This window comes from Peromyscus leucopus, chromosome X (genome assembly GCF_004664715.2).
Source record: "Peromyscus leucopus breed LL Stock chromosome X, UCI_PerLeu_2.1, whole genome shotgun sequence".
Classification (NCBI taxonomy): Eukaryota; Metazoa; Chordata; class Mammalia; order Rodentia; family Cricetidae; genus Peromyscus; species Peromyscus leucopus.
Genome location: NC_051083.1, coordinates 117,839,385 through 117,861,739, shown reverse-complemented (window position 1 = coordinate 117,861,739; position 22,355 = coordinate 117,839,385). Strand labels below are relative to the sequence as shown.

The following is a 22,355-nucleotide window of genomic DNA, read 5'->3' as shown; positions in this document are numbered from 1 at the left end:
TAATAGTTTTGAGCAGTTTTATTTTTTAAAATTATACTGCTGTTATTATTTATAGAAATCATGAATTTGCAAATGTAATTTGATTACACATAATTATATAAAACTATATAGTTAGTTAATTATCTGAATGCTTGTCGTGTATATATACAACCGTGAGTTGAATCCCTACTACCACCAAAAAGTTAATGGCTTTCAATTTTTTTTATTTTCACAGAAAGTTGCAAAAGAAAAAATATAATACACAAGGGAGGTCTCTAGTGTCCCTTTTTATCAGATTAGCAAACCAGGACATGGGCACCGATGAACTAAGTGGCCATGTACAGATTTCATCAATTTTATATAAGCTCATCTTTCTGTGCAGTTCAGGCAATTTCAATCACCAGTGGAATTATCTAATCACTACCACAATCGTACTTTGAGCATGCAAGGCTCTCTCCTGTATTCCCTTAACCCCTGGCAATCCTAATCTGTTCTCATCTGTATGGCTTTATCATTTTAAAGTAGGTTATAAAAGTAGAATCATGCAGTTTATTACTTTGCCTTTCTTTTTGGGGTATGTGGATGGGTCTTATTATAACAGCCTTGAAAAAAATTAGGAAATTTTCAAAACAGGGAGCAGGTAAGCAGTTTAAACAGAGCAAAAGACCTGTCTGATGTACTGCTGGAAGTGTCACAACCGGTACAGTCTCAGTAAGACTCATCTGAACTGTTGTGTGTCATAGTTGTTCCTGTTTCTTGCTGACTTGATGGTATAGTTGTACTCCAGTTTTGTTCAAATTTTGTTGCTTTGAATTCTGGGCTATCACAAATGGTGTTGTGAAGATTCTTGTACAGATTTGAGCAGGGAGGTATGAGACAGGTATGAAAGCTTAGGCTGCTTGTCTCAAATTCAATGTGATCCTCCTGCCTCTACTTTCCAAATGCTGAGATCACAGGTGGTACAGGAGTGAACCACCGTACCTAGCTATCAATTTATACAGATTTTTATATCAACATGCATTTTCACTTCTCAGGGATAAGTACTCAGTACAACTTGTAAGGCCTTCTGGTAGTTATATGTGCAGTTTTTAAAGAAAATGTTTTCTAGAGTGGCCATACTATCTTATATTTATATCAAATAGTAGCGTTTTAATTTTTATTTTGGGAAAAACCAAAACACACTTGTGTAGGACAATTACATTATCAAAAAAAATTACCCACATCTCACCTCCAGCAATACAAAAACTCACTGAGGTACATTTATTCCATCTATCAGAAAAATCCACAAGGATGAACTGCTCAAACAGGCTTCATGAAAATTATAGCGATTCAAAGACTTGACACAGGTACTTTGATCCTTTAAAAAGCGTTTATAGCCGGGCGGTGGTGGCGCACGCCTTTAATCCCAGCACTCGAGAGGCAGAGCCAGGCGGATCTCTGTGAGTTCGAGGCCAGCCTGGGCTACCAAGTGAGTCCCAGGAAAGGCGCAAAGCTACACAGAGAAACCCTGTCTCGAAAAAACCAAAAAAAAAAAAGCGTTTATAAGAAGCCAGTTCTGGTCAGCGGAGGAGGTTTAGTGGGTAAGGCTACCGCTGCCAACTCTGCCAACCTGTACTCCACCGCCACCTAGGACCAACAAGGTGGAGAGAAGCAGCTCCCCTGGGCTGTCCTCTGACCCACACAAGTACATGTGGCACATGCCCACATCCCTGCCACAATAAATAAGGGTAATGAAAAAAAGTTAGAACCAGTTAATCATTCAGGGATAAAAAAGAAAAAGACCTGAACTTTCCTCTACACAAAAACCACAGATTAGTCAAAGATTTTAAAATAAAAATGAAATTGTAAAAGTAAAAACGAAACAAAATTCAACAGCAGCAAAACAAAAACAATGATACTTTTACTGACAAACCCCAACTTAAAATAACAGAAGCATCAACTGAGCCATGTTCCCTGTGAGCTTCTTAACTCTGTGGGCAATTCCCTATGCTTCAACATTCTCATCTGTAAGGTGGAGATAACAACCATTAGAGAATCAAACTATAACTGAAAATAAAACCAGGAAGAACTATGAAAACAAAAGCCAAACACCGAGAGAAAGCAAGGAAGATGTGGGACTGCTTCAGAAAAAAGAAGTAGACATTTATAAAATTTCAATGATGACACAAAACAGGATGCCTTATCCACCACTCAACTCCAGGCGATCCAAATGTTCGGGGCCCCACCCTTGTGGGTATCACCTTTGGTATCACTGGTTTCCATTTCCCAAGGGAACTCTAGATCCTCTCATGCTACTCAGGACAAGTCTGATATAAACAGCATGCTGCAAAACCAATTGTTATTTGACTCTACATATGTGTGTGAGTTTCATATCTAAAAACTTGTATATCAAGTTGCTCTGTAAGCACAGGCACCTGAGTTTGCCTCTTCAGTGTTCACATAAAAAGCTGGCCATGCCTGTCTGTGTTTGTGACCCCAGCACTGTGACATTAGAGATGGATTCAAAAGCTCACCCACCAAACAGCCTGCATGGCTAAAACTTTGAACTTATAGTTCAGTTAGAGACCCTGTCTCAGGCAATAGAGGAAGATACCCAATCTTGCTCTGGCCTCTGCATATATGCATGTGTGTACACACCTGCACATTGCAAGTTAACACGCACACATACACACACACACAAAATATTCTAAGAAACTATACTAAAAATATACATATTTCCCTAAATGATTCAGTTAAGTATTTATATGGCACTAACATTATAATAGGTATTAAAGTATATGGAAGGATATGCCTAGGTTCTGTGTAAACACTCAACATTAAGAAAATTAAATTACATTTATTTTATTTGTGTGTGGGTTGGGGGCATGTGTTGTGGTACACATATGGATGTCAGAGGGAAATTTTTAGTAGTCAGTTTTCTCCTTCCACCATGTGGGTCCAGGGTTTGAACTCAGGTTGTCAGGCTTGGCAGCAGGTGAGCCATCTTGCCAGCCCTTCTGACATTTTGTTATGAAGGACTTGAACATCTAGGGAGCTTAGTGTCGAGGTAGTTGTGAATCCAAAGCTCTGTATATATTGTAGTAGACAAGGAGCTGACTATAATGAAGGGCTTTATTAATACATAATAAAATTACAAAGGATACTGTCTAAATTTTAAGAATACATTACTTTTTAATGATAAAATGAGAGCTGAAAGCATTTCTCCTTACAAAGAAGCAATTACTTAATGCTCCAAATGAAGAAAACATTTTACTTTGTCATACATACCTTGCGACCTTAACCATTTTGGGGTTGTACCGCCTGACCAAGGAAAGCAAAGTTTGCATTGTTTTGCCAGTGTCAATTATATCCTTTTAAAAAGAAAAGAGATGTTTAATGGTAAGTGTTAAATAAAACCAGCATCATTTTAAAATCAGAGTTGCTATATAAACACAGAATACCAGAACCTCAATGTTCTGGTATTCCATGGCACAATGTCATTATTTTTTCAGCACATACAAAAAAGAAAAAAAGAAATCTCACCATAATTCACACACAGAGATAGTCTGTAACTTGTAACCCATCTGGCTCTCAGCAAGCAGTGGGAATGTCAGTCCCCAGAACTAGACTGCACAGGTGTGGTGAAGTAAAAACCAATGAACTGAAATGGGTACGTGTAATCACTGGATAGACATGCAATTCTTCTGGTTGTTTTCACTCAGGGTCTAGCTATAGAGCTCAGGCTGGTAGCCTTAAGCTCAAGATCCTACTGCTTTAGGTGTTCGCAGCCGTCGCCACCCTGCCGCCGCTCCCTAACGCCAGCGCTGCCTCTCGCTTGCAGAGCTCCAGCCAAATGAGAAGGGGAGTAAGTAAGGAGGTGCCCATACCATGGCTCGTACAAAGCAGACTGCCCGCAAATCCACCGTTGGTAAAGCACCCAGGAAACAACTGGCTACTAAAGCCGCTCGCAAGAGTGCGCCCTCTACTGGAGGGTGAAGAAACCTCATCGTTACAGGCCTGGTACTGTGGCACTCCGTGAAATCAGATGTTATCACAAGTCCACTTAACTTCTGATTTGCAAGCTCCCCTTCCAGTGTCTGGTGCAAGAAATTGCTCAGGACTTCAAAAACAGATCTGCGCTTCCAGAGTGCAGCTATTGGTGTTTTGCAGGAGGCAAGTGAGGCCTATCTGGTTGGCCTTTTTGAAGATACCAACCTGTGTGCTATCCATGCCAAACATGTAACAATTATGCTAAAAGATACCCAGCTAGCACGCCGCATACGCAGAGAACGTGCTTAAGAGTCCACTATGAGGGGAAACATTTCATTCTCAAAAAATTTTTTCCTCTTCTTCCTGATATCAGTAGTTCTGAATGTTAGATATTTTTCCCATGGGGTCAAAAGGTACCTAAGTATATGATTGCGAGTGGAAAAATAGGGGACAGAAATCAGGTATTGGTAGTTTTTCCATTTTCATTTGTGTGTGAATTTTTTTTTTTTTTTTTTTTTTGGCTTTTTTGAGACAGGGTTTCTCTGTGTAGCTTTGCGCCTTTCCTGGAACTCGCTTTGGAGACCAGGCTGGCCTCGAACTCACAGAGATCCGCCTGGCTCTGCCTCTCGAAGTGCTGGGATTAAAGGCGTGCGCCACCACTGCCCGCCTTGTGTGTGAATTTTTAATATAAATGCAAGATGTAAAGCATTAATGCAAGCAAAATGTTTCAGTGAACACATTTCGACAGTTCAACTTTATAACAATTATAAATAAACCTGTTAAATTTTTCTGGACAATGCCAGCATTTGGATTTTTTAAAAATAAGTAAATTTCTTATTGACGGCGACTAAATGGTATTTGTAGCATTTTTATCATACAGTAGATTCCATCCATTCACTATACTTTTCTGAGTTATCCTACATGCAAGTACATGTTTTTAATGTTGTCTGTCTTCTGTGCTATTCCTGTAAGTTTGCTATTAAAATACATTAAAATATATATATAATAAAAAAAAAAGATCCTACTGCTTTAGACTACCAACAGTTAGGATGGCAGGCATAAACCACCAGGTTTAATTCTGTAAACATATATTAGATTTTTCTTTGTAATTTCAAGATAGGGACTCTTTCATCCTAAATTCTGATCATGTGAGCAACAATGCTTTGTATTATGTTTGAAGACATCCAAATTACTATATTTTACTATATACAACTTTATCAAGGATAAAGCACCTGTGTAAGATCCACTGGGCCCCATATCTCCAGTACTACCAAAAACAGTATCAGAAAACAAATAAAAATCCATAAAGCAGTGTGGACCACAAGAAATACCAGGCTAGAGACTTGTGAAAAATGAAGATTCTAGGATGTGGCAGGCAGGATGGGCGCCAATATTACTGCCCCCTAGAGTACACACTGGAAGAACTTCTACCTCTTAGAGATGATCACAATCCATGAACACCTTATACACAATCATTTTAGCAGACTAGAAAGAGAATTCTCCTGCTGGTTTTGAAGAAGTGAGCTGTCATGCTATGAGAGGGCTGTGTAGTAGGACATGAGGGATGATCTTTGTAGAAGAGAGCCACCCCCAGCCATTAGTCAGGGAGAAAACTGTCCCTCAGTTGGACAATCACACAAGAAATTATACGGTGCTATCATCCTGCATGAACTTTTATTTATTTGTGGAGTGTGTGTGTACATACACTTGCCATGGTTCAAAGCCAGCATGGTCTACATAACTAGTTCCAAGACAGCTAGGGCTACATAGTGAGACGCTATCTTAAAAAAAAAATACATAAATAAATCAGTGAAGCCGGGCAGTGATGGTGCACGCCTTTAACCCCAGCACTCAGGAGGCAGAGGCAGGCGGATCATAGGCCCGCCTGGGCTACAGAGTGAGTTCCAGGAAAAGTGCAAAGCTACACAGAGAAACCCTGTCTCGAAAAACCAAAACAAACAAACAAAAAAATATCAATGAAAGAAGCCAGACACAAAGTACAATTACTATGTAATTCTATTTATATGTATGTCCTCAATTGGCAAATCTTAGAAAGTGGAGAAGGAAAAGGAAGAAATAAGAAATGAAGGCTAAGGAGACTGGATTTTTCTGTAGGAAAATGATGTTTTTATAATGTTACTTAAAAAAAATAAATAAGGGCCACCAAGATGGCTTGGTGGGTAAAGCCATTTGCCACATAAGCCAGTAACCTAAATTCAATCCTCAGATTCCATGTAAAAGGTAGAAGAAAAGAACCAATTATACAAAGTTGTCTTCTGACTTCCATGTGCATACTGTGGCATGTTTACCCATGCAAACATACACAAACTTTTTTTGAGACAGGGTTTCTCTGTGTAGGTTTCTGTCCTGGAATTTGCTCTGTAGACCAGGCTGGCCTCAAACTTACAGCTATCTGCCTGCCTCTACCTCCCAAGTGGTGGGATTAAAGGTGTGCGTCATCACTACCTGGCAGCAAACTTTGAATTAAAGAAAAAGTCAAAAGTGGAGGATAACTTCAAGGAAACAATGTTTTCTGGCACAGTATTGCAGTTACATTTATGAATTGACATCAGTTGAGAAAAGATGCACAAAACATTTGCAGGGTCAGGCTAGACAAAATTCCAGCATGGGGAGGGGAGGTAGGCATCAGGTCCTGCTCCAGTGAAACTGATAGCTGCTGCAAGACAAGTCAGTTTTCTTTAAGAATGTGGCTCCTGGTGGGTTGATCACTCTCTAGTGAAAGCCACACATCCAAGAGTAATGGGCAGAACTAACTGTATTGTTGGATTTTAAAAAAAGAAGACGACCCAAAGCTGGGTAGATAGGGAGGGGCAGACAGATCTGGGAAGAGTGGGGAGAGGAGGTGAACATAATCAAAATACATTGTACTAAATTCTCAAAGAACTAAAAAAAAAAAAAAAGAAAGAAAAAATTTTAAAAGAAATACTAACTGAACAATGGTGTGCACCTTGAGGGGAAAGGATCATGAGTTCAAGGTCAGCATAGGTTACACAGTGGGTTCAAAGCCAGCTTGGAGGCCGGGTATGGGGGTGACACAAAACCATAATGGTAGCTAGCATTCAGAAGGGAGAGGCAGGTCATCCTGATCCACACTATGAGACCCAGGCCAGATGGGGCTGACACTAATACCTGGTCTCATAAAAGCAAAAAAAGCCATCTTGAGCTATACAACAAGATCCTGCAGGAGGGAGGGAGGGAGGTAGATGATAGATACCTGTAATCTCAGCACTTGGGTTGGGAGGTGCAGGCAGGTGAATGGAGTTAAGAGTCTAGCCTGGACTATTTAGCTACCTCATTCTCCAAACAAATAAACAAACAAAAAGCAAAACAAAGAACTGGTGGTGAAGCCTAGTGGTAGAACATTTGTTTAGCATGCTCTGGGTTTGATCCCTAGCACCACACATAAAAACAAAGAAGTAAATTTTCCTTTGTTAAAAAACAAAATAAGGGCTGGAGAGGTGGCTCAGTGGCTAAGTCTATTAGCTATGTAACCACAAGGACTGGAGCTTGGATCTCAGTACTCACATAAAAACCAGGCATCTTGCTCCCACCTGCAACCCAGGTCTAAGAAGACAAGAGGCAGGAGGACTGCTGGGGTTTGCTGGCTTCCAGCCTATGTAAGAAAATGTGAGCTCCGGGTTCAGAGAGAGCCTGTCTCAAATGAATAGACAGTGCAATAAAGGAGGGTACACATCTTCTTCTGGCCTCTGTACTTGTGCACAGGCATGCACAAGTGCACATACACTCATATACACTCAGACATAAAAAACACATGCACAAACAATAAATATTACAAAAAGCAGAAAGGAAACAAAGAGATTACAAAAATGAATAAGCAACTAGGAGCAGAAAAATGATGATAGAAAAATGATGTTCTCGAAAATGTGCAAAGTATAGAGAAGAAGATCCTGCTAGTTTTCATCATAAAGATTCTGAGTCAGTAGGTTCTTGGCTGATGATTTTGGTTTTTAGGGATCACATTGAAAAGCAATGGGCTACAGACAGAGATGGTTTGAGTCTTTACTCCACTCACTGCCTGGTAACCCTGGGAATCTGTTTACCTTCCCTGTGCTTGTTTCTACATCATTTACACAAGTAGCTGGCAAAGGGAGCATTGGATAAACTTTACTGGTATTACATACAAAGTACTCAAGGACATAATAGCAAATAGAAAATAACACATGAACTATAAATATTTTTCTTCTTTTATAAGAATATTTGATACTCATTTAAGATGAAATAAGAATCTTATGATGTTCCATAAAATAAAATTTAGGACATTAAATAACATACATACACATCTCTCTATACTTATAGCTGGTTTTAAAGGGAAAAAAAACAAAACCAAAAGAGAAATTATGTAAATTTTTTCATGAACAGCAAAATACATCACTTATCCTTTTTTGTTTGTGTTTTGCTGTTGCTGCTGTTGTTATTTTGTTTTGTTTTAAAAACAAGGACTCTCTGGTTTCAAACCCATTATGTAACCCAGGCTAACATAAATGGAATTCAAGAGCCTCCTGAGTATCTGGGATTCCAGGCATGTCCTACTGTACATGGCTTCTCTTAATCTTTAGGAAACACAAGCCCCTCATTAAAACAGATTTCTCTCTCTGCTTTACCTTTATTACAATACACGCTAAGTTAGAAAACTTTAAATAGTATATTAAAAGTAAATGCAGAACTTACTTCAACAATCAAGACATTCTAGAAGAAAAAAGAGAAATGAAAATTATTACATGAAGTAAGATATTTTCCAATTATCAGTGAAATCATACAACAAACTCTAAGAAATTACCCAAACTCTTGCTTATAAGTATTTGATTATACTGAATCCTACTTGAAACAAGTGTTTTATTAGAACTCAGAAGTCCTTAATATTAAATCTTTCATAAAGAATATATGACCCATATGTTCATTTTTTTATAAAAAGCTTTTAATCCTTAATGCAAGATCTTAGACAACTTGTGAAATATCTTTGAATCTCAGTTTGAGAAACCTGAACCAGGTGGCCTTTTATGTATCTTGACTTTAAAATTCTAAGAACTATAACCTGTACAAATGCCTCCAAAAATCATCTATTTAACATAAGAGAGAATGCAATTAAAATTTTATTTTCCCATCAATCAAAAACTAGTATGGTTGTGCACATATCTGGGGGCCTACACTAAGGAAAAATACCAATTCTTCTTCTTACAATAAACCCCTAAACCCATGCCAACACACTCTTTTTTCCTTTACTTTGTAGCCCAGACTGGCCCAGAACTCATCATGTAGCCAAACCTGACCTCAAACTGGCAGCAACATTCCTGTCTCAGTCTACTGAATGTTAAGATTTACCATGCCTGGGTTCTCACTCCCTCCACTTTCTATGGTTACACTAGTTAGAGGAACAAGGCAGCATTTCACATGTCCATAATAAACACTGCACAGAAGATTTATTCTCTACTATTTACCTATAATTCTCAATGCACTCTGTCAAACAACCATTAACATCAGAATTGTAATGTCTTCTATATTATTCTAAGCTAGTGGTTACAAGGTAGAGTATATAGCATCCACTAAGTCTCATGAAAATTCAACTTTTTCACCTTGTGGTGGTTTGAATGAGAATCCCGCCCCCCATAAACTCTCACATTTGAATGCTTGGTCCCTAGTTGGTGGGATTGCTTTGGTAAGAATCAGTCACTGTGACCTTGTTGGAAGAGGTGTGTCACTGGGAGTGGGCCCTGAGGCTTCCGAAGTCCACATCAGCCCAGTCTCTACAACTCTCTGCACCCAATTTGCAGATAAAACAGAAGCTCTCAGCTACTGCTCCAGTGTCATGCTGCCAGCCTGCCACTCGGTTGGTTCCAGGATGGTCATGAACTCACCCTCTGAAACTGCAACCAAGCTCCCAATTAAATGCTTTCTTTTATAAATTGCCTTGGTTATGGTGTGTCTTCAAAGCAATAGAAAAGTAACTAAAGACATACTTCATTATGTTTATCCTACAGTTTTAAGCACTTTACAACATAAATTACTACCAAAATTCATACATAATTTACAAATACATATGCTGTGGGTAAATCCTTGAAAAACTGTTTAGTGACTGGGCATGGAAATCAAAGTCTGGAGAATGGCAGCTTATGCATTAAAAGTAAATTGTAACCAAGAAAAACTTCTAATGTGTCCATGTCTCAAAGCAATTTATCATAGAAGGCAGTATCTCACAGTCTTGCATGGGTCTAAGAATAGAATCATGCAAGGTTAGCTCAGAACTTCTAGAAAGCAACTCACAGCTGCAGCTCATTCTATAGACAAGAAAAAGGTCATTTTAATGTAAAACGTAGGATATGCATAGAAAATAAAACAGATATAAAAATTTGGGGCAATATAAAGGCACAGAGTACAGAACAAATGAATAACATAACTATGATTTTATTATGATGTCTACAGAAATTCTAAGTAAACTGAAAATACATTAATATACTGATAAAAAAAAGCAATGTAGCTATTCAAATAAATCCTAGCACAGTGTAAGAAACACCGACACTGGACTAAGACATTTATTTATTCAAATTGTGGTTCTGTCACCTAACAGTTATATGACTAAATTTTAACATCCTTCAACATCTTCCTTACAGGGCAACTATGAGTATTACATGAAATAATAAACATGAGATACTACTATGAATATCTTTAGCAAAATTGAATATATAGTTAGCTCATGAGTCAGTAACTGTTTCCCTATCCACTATGCAGTTTTCTCAACATTTTCTGTCCCTTACCTTGAACATTTGAAAGATAACAGTCCCATCAATAAGTGGCTCACAGCAGCAGTAATAGCTACTGCAGTATTATAGAATTATAGACTGGTAAACAGCATGGCTTCTGGGACAGAGACTGAATTGTAATCTTGTGTCTAACACTAAATAACCTTGGTTAAGTAATAAGTATATATGTTAATTCTTTACATTTATTTTGTTTCATTAGAGGGGTTGTAATACAGATCAAATATGGAGGTCAGAGGTACTGAACTTGGGTCATCAGGCTAAGTGGCAAGTGTCTTCCTGCATCAAGACATCTTGCCGGACCCTAACTGTAGATTTTAGCATAAGACAGCTTATTCAAATCAACAAAGTCCAGAAAGATTAAAATTTGTCCAAGGAATACAGAACAGTATTAGACTATTACTCCAATACAGAGGCTGAGAATTGCTACCACTGAGAGTTTCTTTTATGTCAAGTTCCTACATGTCTACTCAATGAAAACAATGAGGCTCAGGAGTCAAACGACTTACCTCAAGTAGTCAAAAGACAAATGCAAAAGGAAAGGTAGATTTGGATCCAAAGTCTATATTCTCAAGTAGTAATGGGAAAATATTTGTTTATGTCTATACTTGTACACACATAAGATAAATTTCCAAAATGTTTTAAATAAGCCCATAATCTCATCACCAAGATTTAACTCTGCTTAATTTTTACTCCTTGACTTTTTCATAAACATAATCTACTGTGACTATCATAAAAAGTTATTTTAGAAGCAGAGCTCTGTTTAAGATCACAGAGTTGTGCAGTGGGACAGAGCCATTAGGTGAAAAAGACAAGGTCAAACTAAATCACAGAAGGCCTTGATGGCTAGGCCCCTTCCAGCACTGAAAACTGATTATAGAAGTGCAGGTCTCGAATGGCTTCTAAATATGGACAAAGCACGATGAAAGGGAAGGAGGTCTGGCAGTTGTACACCAAATGGACAGCAGAGAGAAAGAACCAACAGACTACCACTTCTCCTCTGAAGCTTCCAAACACTGCTGATGGCAACATTAGTCTGCCATGACCCCAATACAGGACTATAGAATTTCACAAGGGTTTTATGTTAAAGTTCCCTACAGATTTTCAGTGAAGTAAACAGTGATCGCTAAGAGCTAGAGAAAGAGCAGGCTCTTCTACTTCCTGGTTGTGTGACTTTGAGATTGTGAGACACTTTTTGTCTCATAATCCCATGTAGTTTTCAAACTATAACTATATTGCATAATTTTTTGATCTGTGAAACGGGAATATAACTTCCCTCACCAGATTTCTGTGAAATTTATTAGAGTAATACATTTATATGTAGCACAACGTCTGAAAGTAAACAAACACTAGCAGCTTAGAAAATATGTTCAGAGGCTGGAGAGATGGATCAGTAGTTAAGAGCACTGACTGCTCTTCCAGAGGACCCAGGTTCAATTCCCAGCACCCATATGGCAGCTCACAACTGTCTGTAATTCCACTTCCAGGGGAACTGGCAAAACACCAATGTACATAAAACTTAAAAAAAATTAAAAAAAAAAGATTCCTTTAAAAAAAAGAAAAAAGAAAACATGTTCAGTCCAATATAGTGTCTCACGCTTGCAATCTCAGCACTTGGGAGGCTGAAGCAGGAAGACCACCACAAGTTCAAGGCCAGCCTGGCTTACAAATGAGATACCAGGATGGTATGGGCTACAAAGTGAAACTCTGGTCTCAAAAAACAAGTGCTGGTGAAATGGCTCAGGGGTAAAGGCCCTCGGTGCCAAGTCCGATAACATGAACATAATCCCCTGAACCTACAGGCTAGAAGGAGAGAACCGACTCCTGTAAGTTATCCTCTGACCTCCACACACTCATGTACCCCCCACTCACTCTCTCTCTCTCTCTCATACATACATACACACACACACACACACACACACACACACACACGGAAATAAACCAATGTTAAAAGTAACACAATAGCCAGGCGGTGGTGGCACACGCTTTTAATCCCAGCACTCGGGAGGCAGAGGCAGGCAGATCTCTGTGAGTTCGAGGCCAGCCTGGTCTAACAGAGCAAGATCCAGGACAGGGACCAAAACTACACAGAGAAACCCTGTCTCGAAAAAAATAAACAAACAAACAAAAAAAAGGAACAGAATAAAGCAAGGAAATCCTACAGATTTCTCATAGTAGTATATTTGAATTTATTTGTAGTATTTATTTATGAGAAACTGCTATAATAGCTCTACAATTGTATCACTTAATCCTATTAACTCTGAGGTAGCTACCACTACCATTTAGCATCTACCTCTGAGACACACAGGGTTAAAATATCCTCCCCAATGTCACAGAGTTGGGAAATATCGAGCCAAGTTTTTGATCAATGCTATCAGATCCCACAACTCACATTTTTAGCCACCATACAATACTGATTTTCTATTCTTTTAAAGATGTAAGGGGAGCTAACAGAATAGCTCAGTGGTTAAGAATGTTAAGAACGCTTAATGCACAATCATAATGACTGGAGCTAAGATCACAGCACCTATGTAACAGGCAGGGTGTCCTACAAATGCCTGTAACTATAGCTCTGACGAATCTAACACCTTCTTCTGGCTTCTGTGTGTACACACAGGCTTGCATACTGGCATAGGCACGCACACACGCGCACGCACACGCACACACACCCACACACACACACACACACATAGAAAAATCTTAAAATGAAACTACATGTGAATTGTTTTTAAGACTGCCTTTCTCTCCATTTGTATTTTCTGAAGGATCCCAAATTAGATTTTCAAAAAGGTATTACAGAAAGCAGTAATTAGCAATATGGATTTTTAGGGTTAATGTTAGATTCTGTTGTTATATTAGATTCATTTGGCTATACAGTTCAGGGGATAATATAAACTACATAAGGTACTTTCCAAGAGTTAAACAACACTTGCTTATTTATACTAATAAAGTACTCTGAGTGAGTGATTGAAAGCACAGTTACTGAGGGTTGGGGATTTAGCTCAGTGGTAGAGTGCTTGCCTAGCAAGCGCAAGGCCCTGGGTTCGGTCCTCAGCTCCAGGAAAAAAAAAGAAAGAAAGCACAGTTACTAACTGATTCTTGGTATAAAAAAGATTCTTTCCTTCCACTTCAAGATACATACCTTTCCAGTTAAAGTTGAGAGATCATCTCCACCAATTACTTTTATGTCCCCTGTTGACTGATCATTCTAGATAAAAAAAAAAAAGCTACATCATTTATATGCATATTTTTGTGAACACACAAACTTCTCAAATTATCAGATGTAAGCCACAACATTTAAGACATTAGCTATCTAATGGCCACAGCATTATGGTATTCTAAATTATATGAATTATAAGAATTAGGTTTCTAGAAATGAATGACTAGGTAAATTTCACATAAAGATTAGTAAAAATTAAAAATCCTAATTGGTCATTACTGGTTTTTGATGTTCCGAAGAGTCCTAAAAATAGAGTACATCCATTTCTGAGTGGGCATATTATAGCTATTCATCGTCAATCAGGCATTTCTCAACCACAAAGGACAATTTATTAGCATGGCAGGTGTCTGCTTCTGGCCCTGTAACATTCCTGTGAGTCATACAAGTTGAAGGAGCTGGTCTATGTCACATCCAACCCCGAGGATATGCCCCCTAAAAGTCCAGCCCATATCCAAGTCATCTTCAGAGCTGAGAAACCAGGTCTGATTACTAGTCTGTTAGCACATACATCTTAGGTTCTCACTTTCAGCTCTCATAGAAATTAACCGAAATCCTTACAGGGGTTTCAAAGGAGAGTACTTAACACTCAGGATAGCTGGTGGAAATAACAATAATTTGGATGTGCTGGAATCAAGACAGAAAACTGAATTGAAAACAGATGAATAAAAGAGCCTGGACTTGCTCTATTGGGACAGTAACAAGTATCATAAAGCTACGGCAATTACCTTATGTCAATCAGCACAGTGATTGACAGAAGTTAAAGGAACCAAGTAAAATCCAGAAACAGACCCAAAAACATATGACAATTTAGTACAGGACAAAGATGGTATTTTGAGTCAGTAATTAAAAGATGAATTATTCAACAAATGGTGTTTGGTCAATTACTTATCCATTTGAGAAAAAATAAAGCATGGTCCCTACCTCACACCATGCACAAAAATAAATTCCAGATGGATTAAAATCTAAATGTAAAAAATAAAACTATAAGTGGATTGGAAGAAAATGTAGGAAGATATTTTTTCCTTGCATTCTTAGAAAGGGCAAAAAACTAGTCATGAACCCCAATTGAAAAGATCTACAACCAATATTTCTAATGCTTATTACACTTCAAAATAAGAACCCATCAGATGGGACTGGAGAGAGAGCTCATCAGTTAAGAACTCCTGCTGATCTTGCACTGGACCTGGGTTCAGTTCCCAGCACCCACATGGCAGCTCATGATTGCCTGTAACTCTAGTTTCAGGTGATCTGATCCCCACATCTTGTATTAAAAGCATCAGGCATGTACATGGTGCACATACATACATACATACTGGCATTCACACATACACATAAAGTGAGATAAATACATCCTTTTTTAAAAAAAGAACTATTAGAGCCCAGCAGTGGTAGAGCACACCTTTAATCCCTACACTCAGTGGGGCAGAAGCAGATGGATCTCTATGAATTCGAGGACAGGAGGCCAGCCTGATGTACAGAGCAAGTTCTAGGACAGCCAGAGCTGTTGTTACACAGAGAAACCCTGTCTCAAACCAAAAAAAGAAGCTACTGGAAAAATGTGATTCTAGTGTTCACCCATCCACATTTATAGAACTTAAGCCTGGTAATACATTGAGGGGAAACAAATACTCAAGTTGTTGGTTAGAATACAAAAACCAATATAACCTCTATAGAAAAGAATATAGTAATGCCTATTAAAATTGTAAACATGCATGCCATTTTGATTTAACAATCACATTTCTAAGAATCAATGTCACAAAAACATTCACAAACATGCAAAAGAACATTAAAGGATGCTCACTGTATCCATTATTCATCAAAAAGAATCAACATGTCTTTTAACAGGGAATTAACTAAATTAATGAATTTAATGTATACAACAATACTATGGAACTATTAAAAAGAATCACAAAATCTAATATATACTTATATAGATCAATACTAATTAATAACACCAAGTAGTAGACCAATATGCTACCTATAAAAGTATTTTCATTCTGTATTTAAAAGTATGTTGAGGCAGTTATTTTTTGTTCTGTATTTAAAAGTATGTTGGGGCAGGTATTGGTAATACATACCTGTAATAACACCTCTATGGAGGTTGAGGCAGGATTGAGAGTTTGAGATCTCTCTGGGCTACCTAACAGACCTTATCTCAAAATATCATTAAAAAAAAGATAGCCAGGTGGTGATGGCACACAACTTAATCTCAGCACTGGGGAGGCAGAGGTAGGTGGATCTCTGTGAGTTTGAGGCCAACCTGGTCTACAGAGGGAGATCCAGGAAAGCCAAGATTACACAGAGAAACCATGACTCAAAAAACAAAATAAATGATAGCTCAGTTGGTAGAATGTTCGCTTAGCATGTGCAAGGGGAAGTGGGAGAGAGGGGAACAAAATAAATAAAACCATACTACTAGTACATGCTGTAAACTAAATGTTTGGCTTTTTAATGTAATTTTGCACATTATTTCTCGTATTAGTCTAGCCTAAAACCCAGAATTTCAAACACACAGAACTGATTAATGACTAAAAGAAAAAGAACTGTATGAAATCTGAAACGTTTAGAGGGAATTTTGCTAAGAGGTCTACAAAGTAATAACAAACCTTGGTAAATACTGACATCTTCTGTAGAAAGGTGGTATTACAGTCCAACACCAAATAACTCCTTTTTCAAGGAAAGGCCAAAAGGAATCAATACCTAAGAATGGAGCTGTGGTCCAAAGGCTATGGCTATGTGGTCCAAGGCAACAGAACTCCAAAGTACACAGAATACTGGCACTCTTAAGACTGTTCCAGCCGGGCGGTGGTGACACATGCCTTTAATCCCAGCACTTGGGAGGCAGAGCCAGGCGGATCTCTGTGAGTTCGAGGCCAGCCTGGATCTACAGAGTGAGATCCAGGACAGGCACCAAAACTACAGAGAAACCCTGTCTTGAAAAAAACAAAAAAAAAACTGGCCGGGTGGTGGTGGCACACACCTTTAATCCCAGCACTTGGGAGGCAGAGACAGGCGGATCTCTGTGAGTTCGAGGCCAGCCTGGGCTACCAAGTGAGCTCCAGGAAAGGCGCAAAGCTACACAGAGAAACCCTGTCTCAAAAAAAAAAAAAAAAAAGAAAGAAAAAGAAAAAGAAAAAAACAAACAAACACAATGACACCCAAGACTGTTCCAATTTTCACCATCCCATTGACCTCACTCAATGTTTCAGCTTATGTGTCCTTGAAACTTTTTTTTCCCAAGGACAACAGCCTCCTTTTAAATGGGGCTAATAAAAAAGGTTCATTTAATAGCTGTTATATGTGAGTGCCTACATTGTCTACAAATGCTATCCATGTATCAATTCCCTAACCCGAGTGGCCAGAAAACTACCGCACCCTCCCTCTCTGTCTGGAACTCACTGTACCCCTTAACTCGGTGCCTCTCTAGAGGCCTCCTCATCTTTAACTATTAGAGCAAACTTGCTCGCGCTCTCTCTCTCTCTCTCTCTCTTCTTTCCCCTTTCATCACTTCATTAAGCAGAAGTGCCCATGGCATCCTTCATTTAGGTGTCACTTTCAGTAACCAAAAATCCCCAGAGGGGGCTGAAGAGGTAGCTAAGAGCACTGGCTTCCAGGAGACCCAGGTTCAATTCCCAGCACCACATGGCGGCTCTCAACTGTCCATAAACTCCAATTCTAGGAAGTCAGACACTCTCTTCTAGCCTCTGTAGACGGCAGGCACATGTGTGGTGCACAGACATGTATGTAGGCAAAACACTCACGCACATAAAAATATGTGTTTTAATTCCCAGAGAATCTCAGGGGTCTAAAAACCCAGTCTTAACATTTGTTTCTACTTGTCTGCCTCTTAATGCAGATGACAGGAAAGAAGTTTTATTCCTCATTTTTCACCCCTAAGATTTTTGAAAATCTTTTTTTTTTGGGGGGGGGGGTTTCGAGACAGAGTTTCTCTGCGCAGCTTTGCGCCTTTCCTGGAGCTCACTTGGTAGCCCAGGCTGGCCTTGAACTCACAGAGATTCGCCTGGCTCTGCCTGCCCCCCCACCCCCCAGTGCTGGGATTAAAGGCGTGCGCCACCACTGCCCGGCTTGAAAAATCTTTTTTAAGTAGCAACAAGAGTTCCAGCTTTAGAGCTTATTTGCTTGGCATATTTGAGATCTTGGATTCATGCAACACTCAAAATAATTACAAATTTAAAAATAAAACTTAAAGCCGGGCGGTGGTGGCGCACGCCTTTAATCCCAGCACTCGGGAGGCAGAGCCAGGCGGATCTCTATGAGTTCGAGGCCAGCCTGGTCTCCAAAGCGAGTTCCAGGAAAGGCGCAAAGCTACACAGAGAAACTCTGTCTCGAAAAATCAAAATAAATAAATAAATAAATAAATAAATAAATAAATAAATAAATAAATAAATAAATAAATAAATAAAAATAAAAAAATAAAACTTAAAACATTACTTGTTTACTAACAACCATTTCTCCCAAAATCTCGGTATCTTTTCTTCAACCATTTTAGTAGAATTTTATAAAATTGAAGCAAAACTCAAACTAGAAGAAACACATTTGCGTACTTATCAAATGTTTCATTTTCCTGCAGGTTAGAGAGCACTGGAACAGAAAATGTTACCAAATATATAACACTGTTTTAAGATGCACATTCATACTTTACTACCTCTGAAAACAGAATTCATGGCACCATACAACTATAACTGAAGGCATTTTCTTTCTTAGAAGCACAAAAAAATAGTGGTTTTAATTAGTGGACTCTTTCATTTAATGAAACAGATATTTGGAATCCCCCGGTTCTTTCCCACCTAGGTACTTAAATAACATCTGGGATAACACTGATTATGTAAATTATAGTAGCACGTGTATACATGTATACAGAGAGAAAACTCTTTAAAATACTCAAAATAAAAAGTGATGACAAAGCCAGGCGGTGGCACACACCTTTAATCCCAGCACTTAGGAGGCAAAGGCAGGCGGATCTCTGTGAGTTCGAGGCCAGCCTGGTCTACAGTGAGTTCCAGGACAGACAGGGCTGTTAAACAGAGAAACCCTGTCTCAAAAAAATAAAAAGTGATGACAGGAACTGGGGAGACGGTTCAACAGTTAAGTGTTATGTTCTTGCAGAGGACCCAGATTTAGTTCCCAGTACCCACGGTGACTCACAAACACTGAAACTCTAGTTCCAGGGGATCTGATGTCTTCTGCTGGCCTCTGCCGACATGAGGCACTCACATAGTGCATATACATACATGCAAGCAAAACACTCATAAACATAAAATAAAAATAAGCCTTTTTAAAAAGTAGAATATGGTGTTCGAGGCCAGCCTGGTCTACAGAGCGAGATCCAGGAAAGGTACAAAGCTACACAGAGAAACCCTGTCTCAAAAAACAAACAAACAAACAAAAAGTAGAATATGAGATGACTTAGTTTCTCTATAATTTTCTGTAGTTTATTTTTAAAAAAATACCTATTTTAGCTAGACAGTGGTGGTGCACATCTTTAATCGCAGCACTCAGGAGGTAGAGGCAGGTGGATCTCTCAGTTCAAGGCCACCCTGATCTACATAGTGACAGGACAGCAAGAGCTACATAGAGTCTCAAAAAAAGAGAAAAAGAGGAAAAATAAACTATGCAATCAAAATTGTGAATGATGGAATTTACATGTAAAGGTCACATTTATTTTTTTTTTTTCATCATAGTGTCAATATTCTAAATCATTCCAGACTCTGACAAAGGTAAAGTGGCCCCAGGTCAAAAGTGGTTTCTGTTTTCTGAGAAATAACTGTTAACCTTAATAATCAGACTTTGCTTCAGATAACTTAGGATTCCACTCAAAGCAATTTAGCTCCAGAGAAATCATTTGCCACCAGCACATAGTCAGGAAAACACCAAGTCTCAACAACAATTCTTTTTTTTAAATATATGTGTGTGTGTATTTCAACACCATGTCTGCTTGTGCAACAAGTGAATTCCTGGTGCCCTCCGAGGCCAGAAGAGGGCATCAGATCCCTGGGACTGGCTTTACAGACCATTGTGAGCCACCATGTAGGTGCTAGGAATTGAACCCAGGTCCTCTGGAAGAGTAGCCAGTGTTTTTGACTACTGAGTCATCTCACCAGTCCCATAATTCTCTTAAGACTTACTTATTTCTTTTTTTCTGAAGCTAGGACATCAGATCCTCTACAACTGGATCTACATAGTTGTGAGACATTTTTCTGGTGCTAGTAAACTAGACCCCAGGCCTCTCCACAAGTGCTTGTGACTGCTGAACCATCTCTCCAGCTCTACTCATTAGTAATTCTTAAGAGTTTTTGGGGCCAGGCGGTGGTGGCGCACGCCTTTAATCCCAGCACTCGGGAGGCAGAGACAGGCGGATCTCTGTGAGTTCGAGGCCAGCCTGGGCTACCAAGTGAGCTCCAGGAAAAGCGCAAAGCTACACAGAGAAACCCTGTCTTGAAAAACCAAAAAAAAAAAAAGAGTTTTTGGAAGCCGGGCAGTGGTTGGCACACACCTTTAATCCCAGTGCTGGGGGTGGTGGTGGGGAGCAGAACCAGGCAGATCTCTGTGAGTTCGAGGCCAGCCTGGGCTACAGAGCGAGATCCAGGACACACACCAAAACTACACAGAGAAACCCTGTCTGGAAAAAACAAAAGCAAAAACAACAACAACAAAAAATATCAAAACATAGCCAGGTATGGCGATACACACTTACACTCCCAGAACTTGGAGGCTAAGACAGAAGGACTGTTTGAGGTACATAGTCTGAGACTAGCCTGAGCAGTATCATAAAACAAATCAAAATCCAGGTCAAAAGAAGAGAAAAGAAAAACCGTGCAAAATAAGCACATATCCCTCTGGGGTGACTATATAACAGACAATCTTCACTTCAGTATTGGTCATGAAATACACTGGTTAGTATTCTGTGTTGTGATAGAAAGTACCAATGAATTAATAATAACAAAAACAACAATCATAGCCAGAAGTGGTAGCACCTGCCTGTAATCCCAGTTACTTGAGAAACTGAGGCAAGATGACTGAAATTTCTAGACCAGCCTATGTCATGAGTTGAAAGACAGTCTGAGCAAGTTAGTGAGAAAGGGTCTCAAACTAAAATTCTAAAAAACAACTGGGATGAGGCTCAGTTGTAGCATACTTACTCAGACCCTGGGTTCCATCCCCAGCATAGAAAAATAAATAAGTAGTTGATAGACAAATAGAGATAGATAGATAGACATATAATAGTAATTCTACTATAAGTGAGACGATTATATAGTATAGCTTGCAGAACTTCAAAGAAAACACAGACAAAACTATAATTGCCATATTTTTTAAAATTATAAATTAATTATACTTACACAGTAGCTCTTCAGTCTGATAAAATCTACAGTCATAGGAATGGATCTATCACTATTTCTATTCAGTGCTTTAATATAATCCAGCAGGTCAGCAAAGAATTTATACCCCCCCTTCAGCACACAGAGAGCCACAATGTGATGGCCTCCCATCTCTTTCATGACATCTCGAGCAAGTCTTTCAGTCCTGCAAAAATAAAATCAGGAATTGAAAAAGATTCCAAATATGTATATTTTATAATACACACCTCTTAAGCATTAAACCTCCATAAGACACATCCTTTTTACCCATAAAGGATAAAGGTTTTTTTTTTTTTTAATGTTTTCCCCACATGCCAAAGGTAAGATTTTTGGGGGGAGAAGGTGACACAGGATCTCTTTATGTAGCCCAGGATGGATTGTAACTCATAGTCCTTGTCTCTACCTCCCTATGCTGAGACTACAGATATACACCAACACACACAGCTCAACCAAAATTAAAACTTGATACTTTTTTTCCCCCCGGAGCTGAGGACCGAACCCAGGGCCTGTGCTTGCTAGGCAGGCGCTCTACCACTGAGCTAAATCCCTCCCCAAACCCAAAACATGATACTTTTAAAAACCAGGTACATGCTAGGCATGATGTACATGCCTATAATTCCAGCACTCTGGAGGTGAGGCAGGAGGATTGCTATGAGTTGAAGGACATCCTAAACTGTAGAGTAAGTACTAAGACAGTTAGGGCTACATAATAAGATCCTGTCTCAAAGAAAGGAAAAGAAAAAAAAAAAAACAGGTACATTATAACATCTATCATAAAATTTAAAAATACAAATAAAAACAAGATATAATTTTCAAAGCTTACTTGATGGCGAATTTTATTTAAATTGTATTCCTCTAATATAAAGTATTAGAAGAGATTGTGAGGAAAAATGAACTCACCACTGAAAGTATAAAATGATGTAACTTTTTAGAGGTTAATTTGGCAGTATGAGAACATTCAATAAACATCTTTTCCTTGACCCAGAATTTCTACTCGCCTAAAGCTAAGTTAAGTGC

General features: G+C 38.8%; 1 protein-coding gene across 1 annotated transcript in view; it reads right to left on the bottom strand.

Annotated features, from left to right (window-relative positions):
- The window catches only part of Hprt1 (hypoxanthine phosphoribosyltransferase 1), a 37,055-nt gene that overhangs the window by 2,379 nt on the left and 12,321 nt on the right, over positions 1-22,355 (bottom strand). The window contains exons 3-6 of the mRNA XM_028887092.2: positions 21,321-21,504; positions 13,885-13,950; positions 8,659-8,676; positions 3,247-3,329 (exon numbers count right to left, since the gene is read on the bottom strand). Coding sequence (XP_028742925.1) covers positions 3,247-3,329; positions 8,659-8,676; positions 13,885-13,950; positions 21,321-21,504 — 351 coding nt within the window. The remainder of the gene's footprint in view (positions 1-3,246; positions 3,330-8,658; positions 8,677-13,884; positions 13,951-21,320; positions 21,505-22,355) is intronic.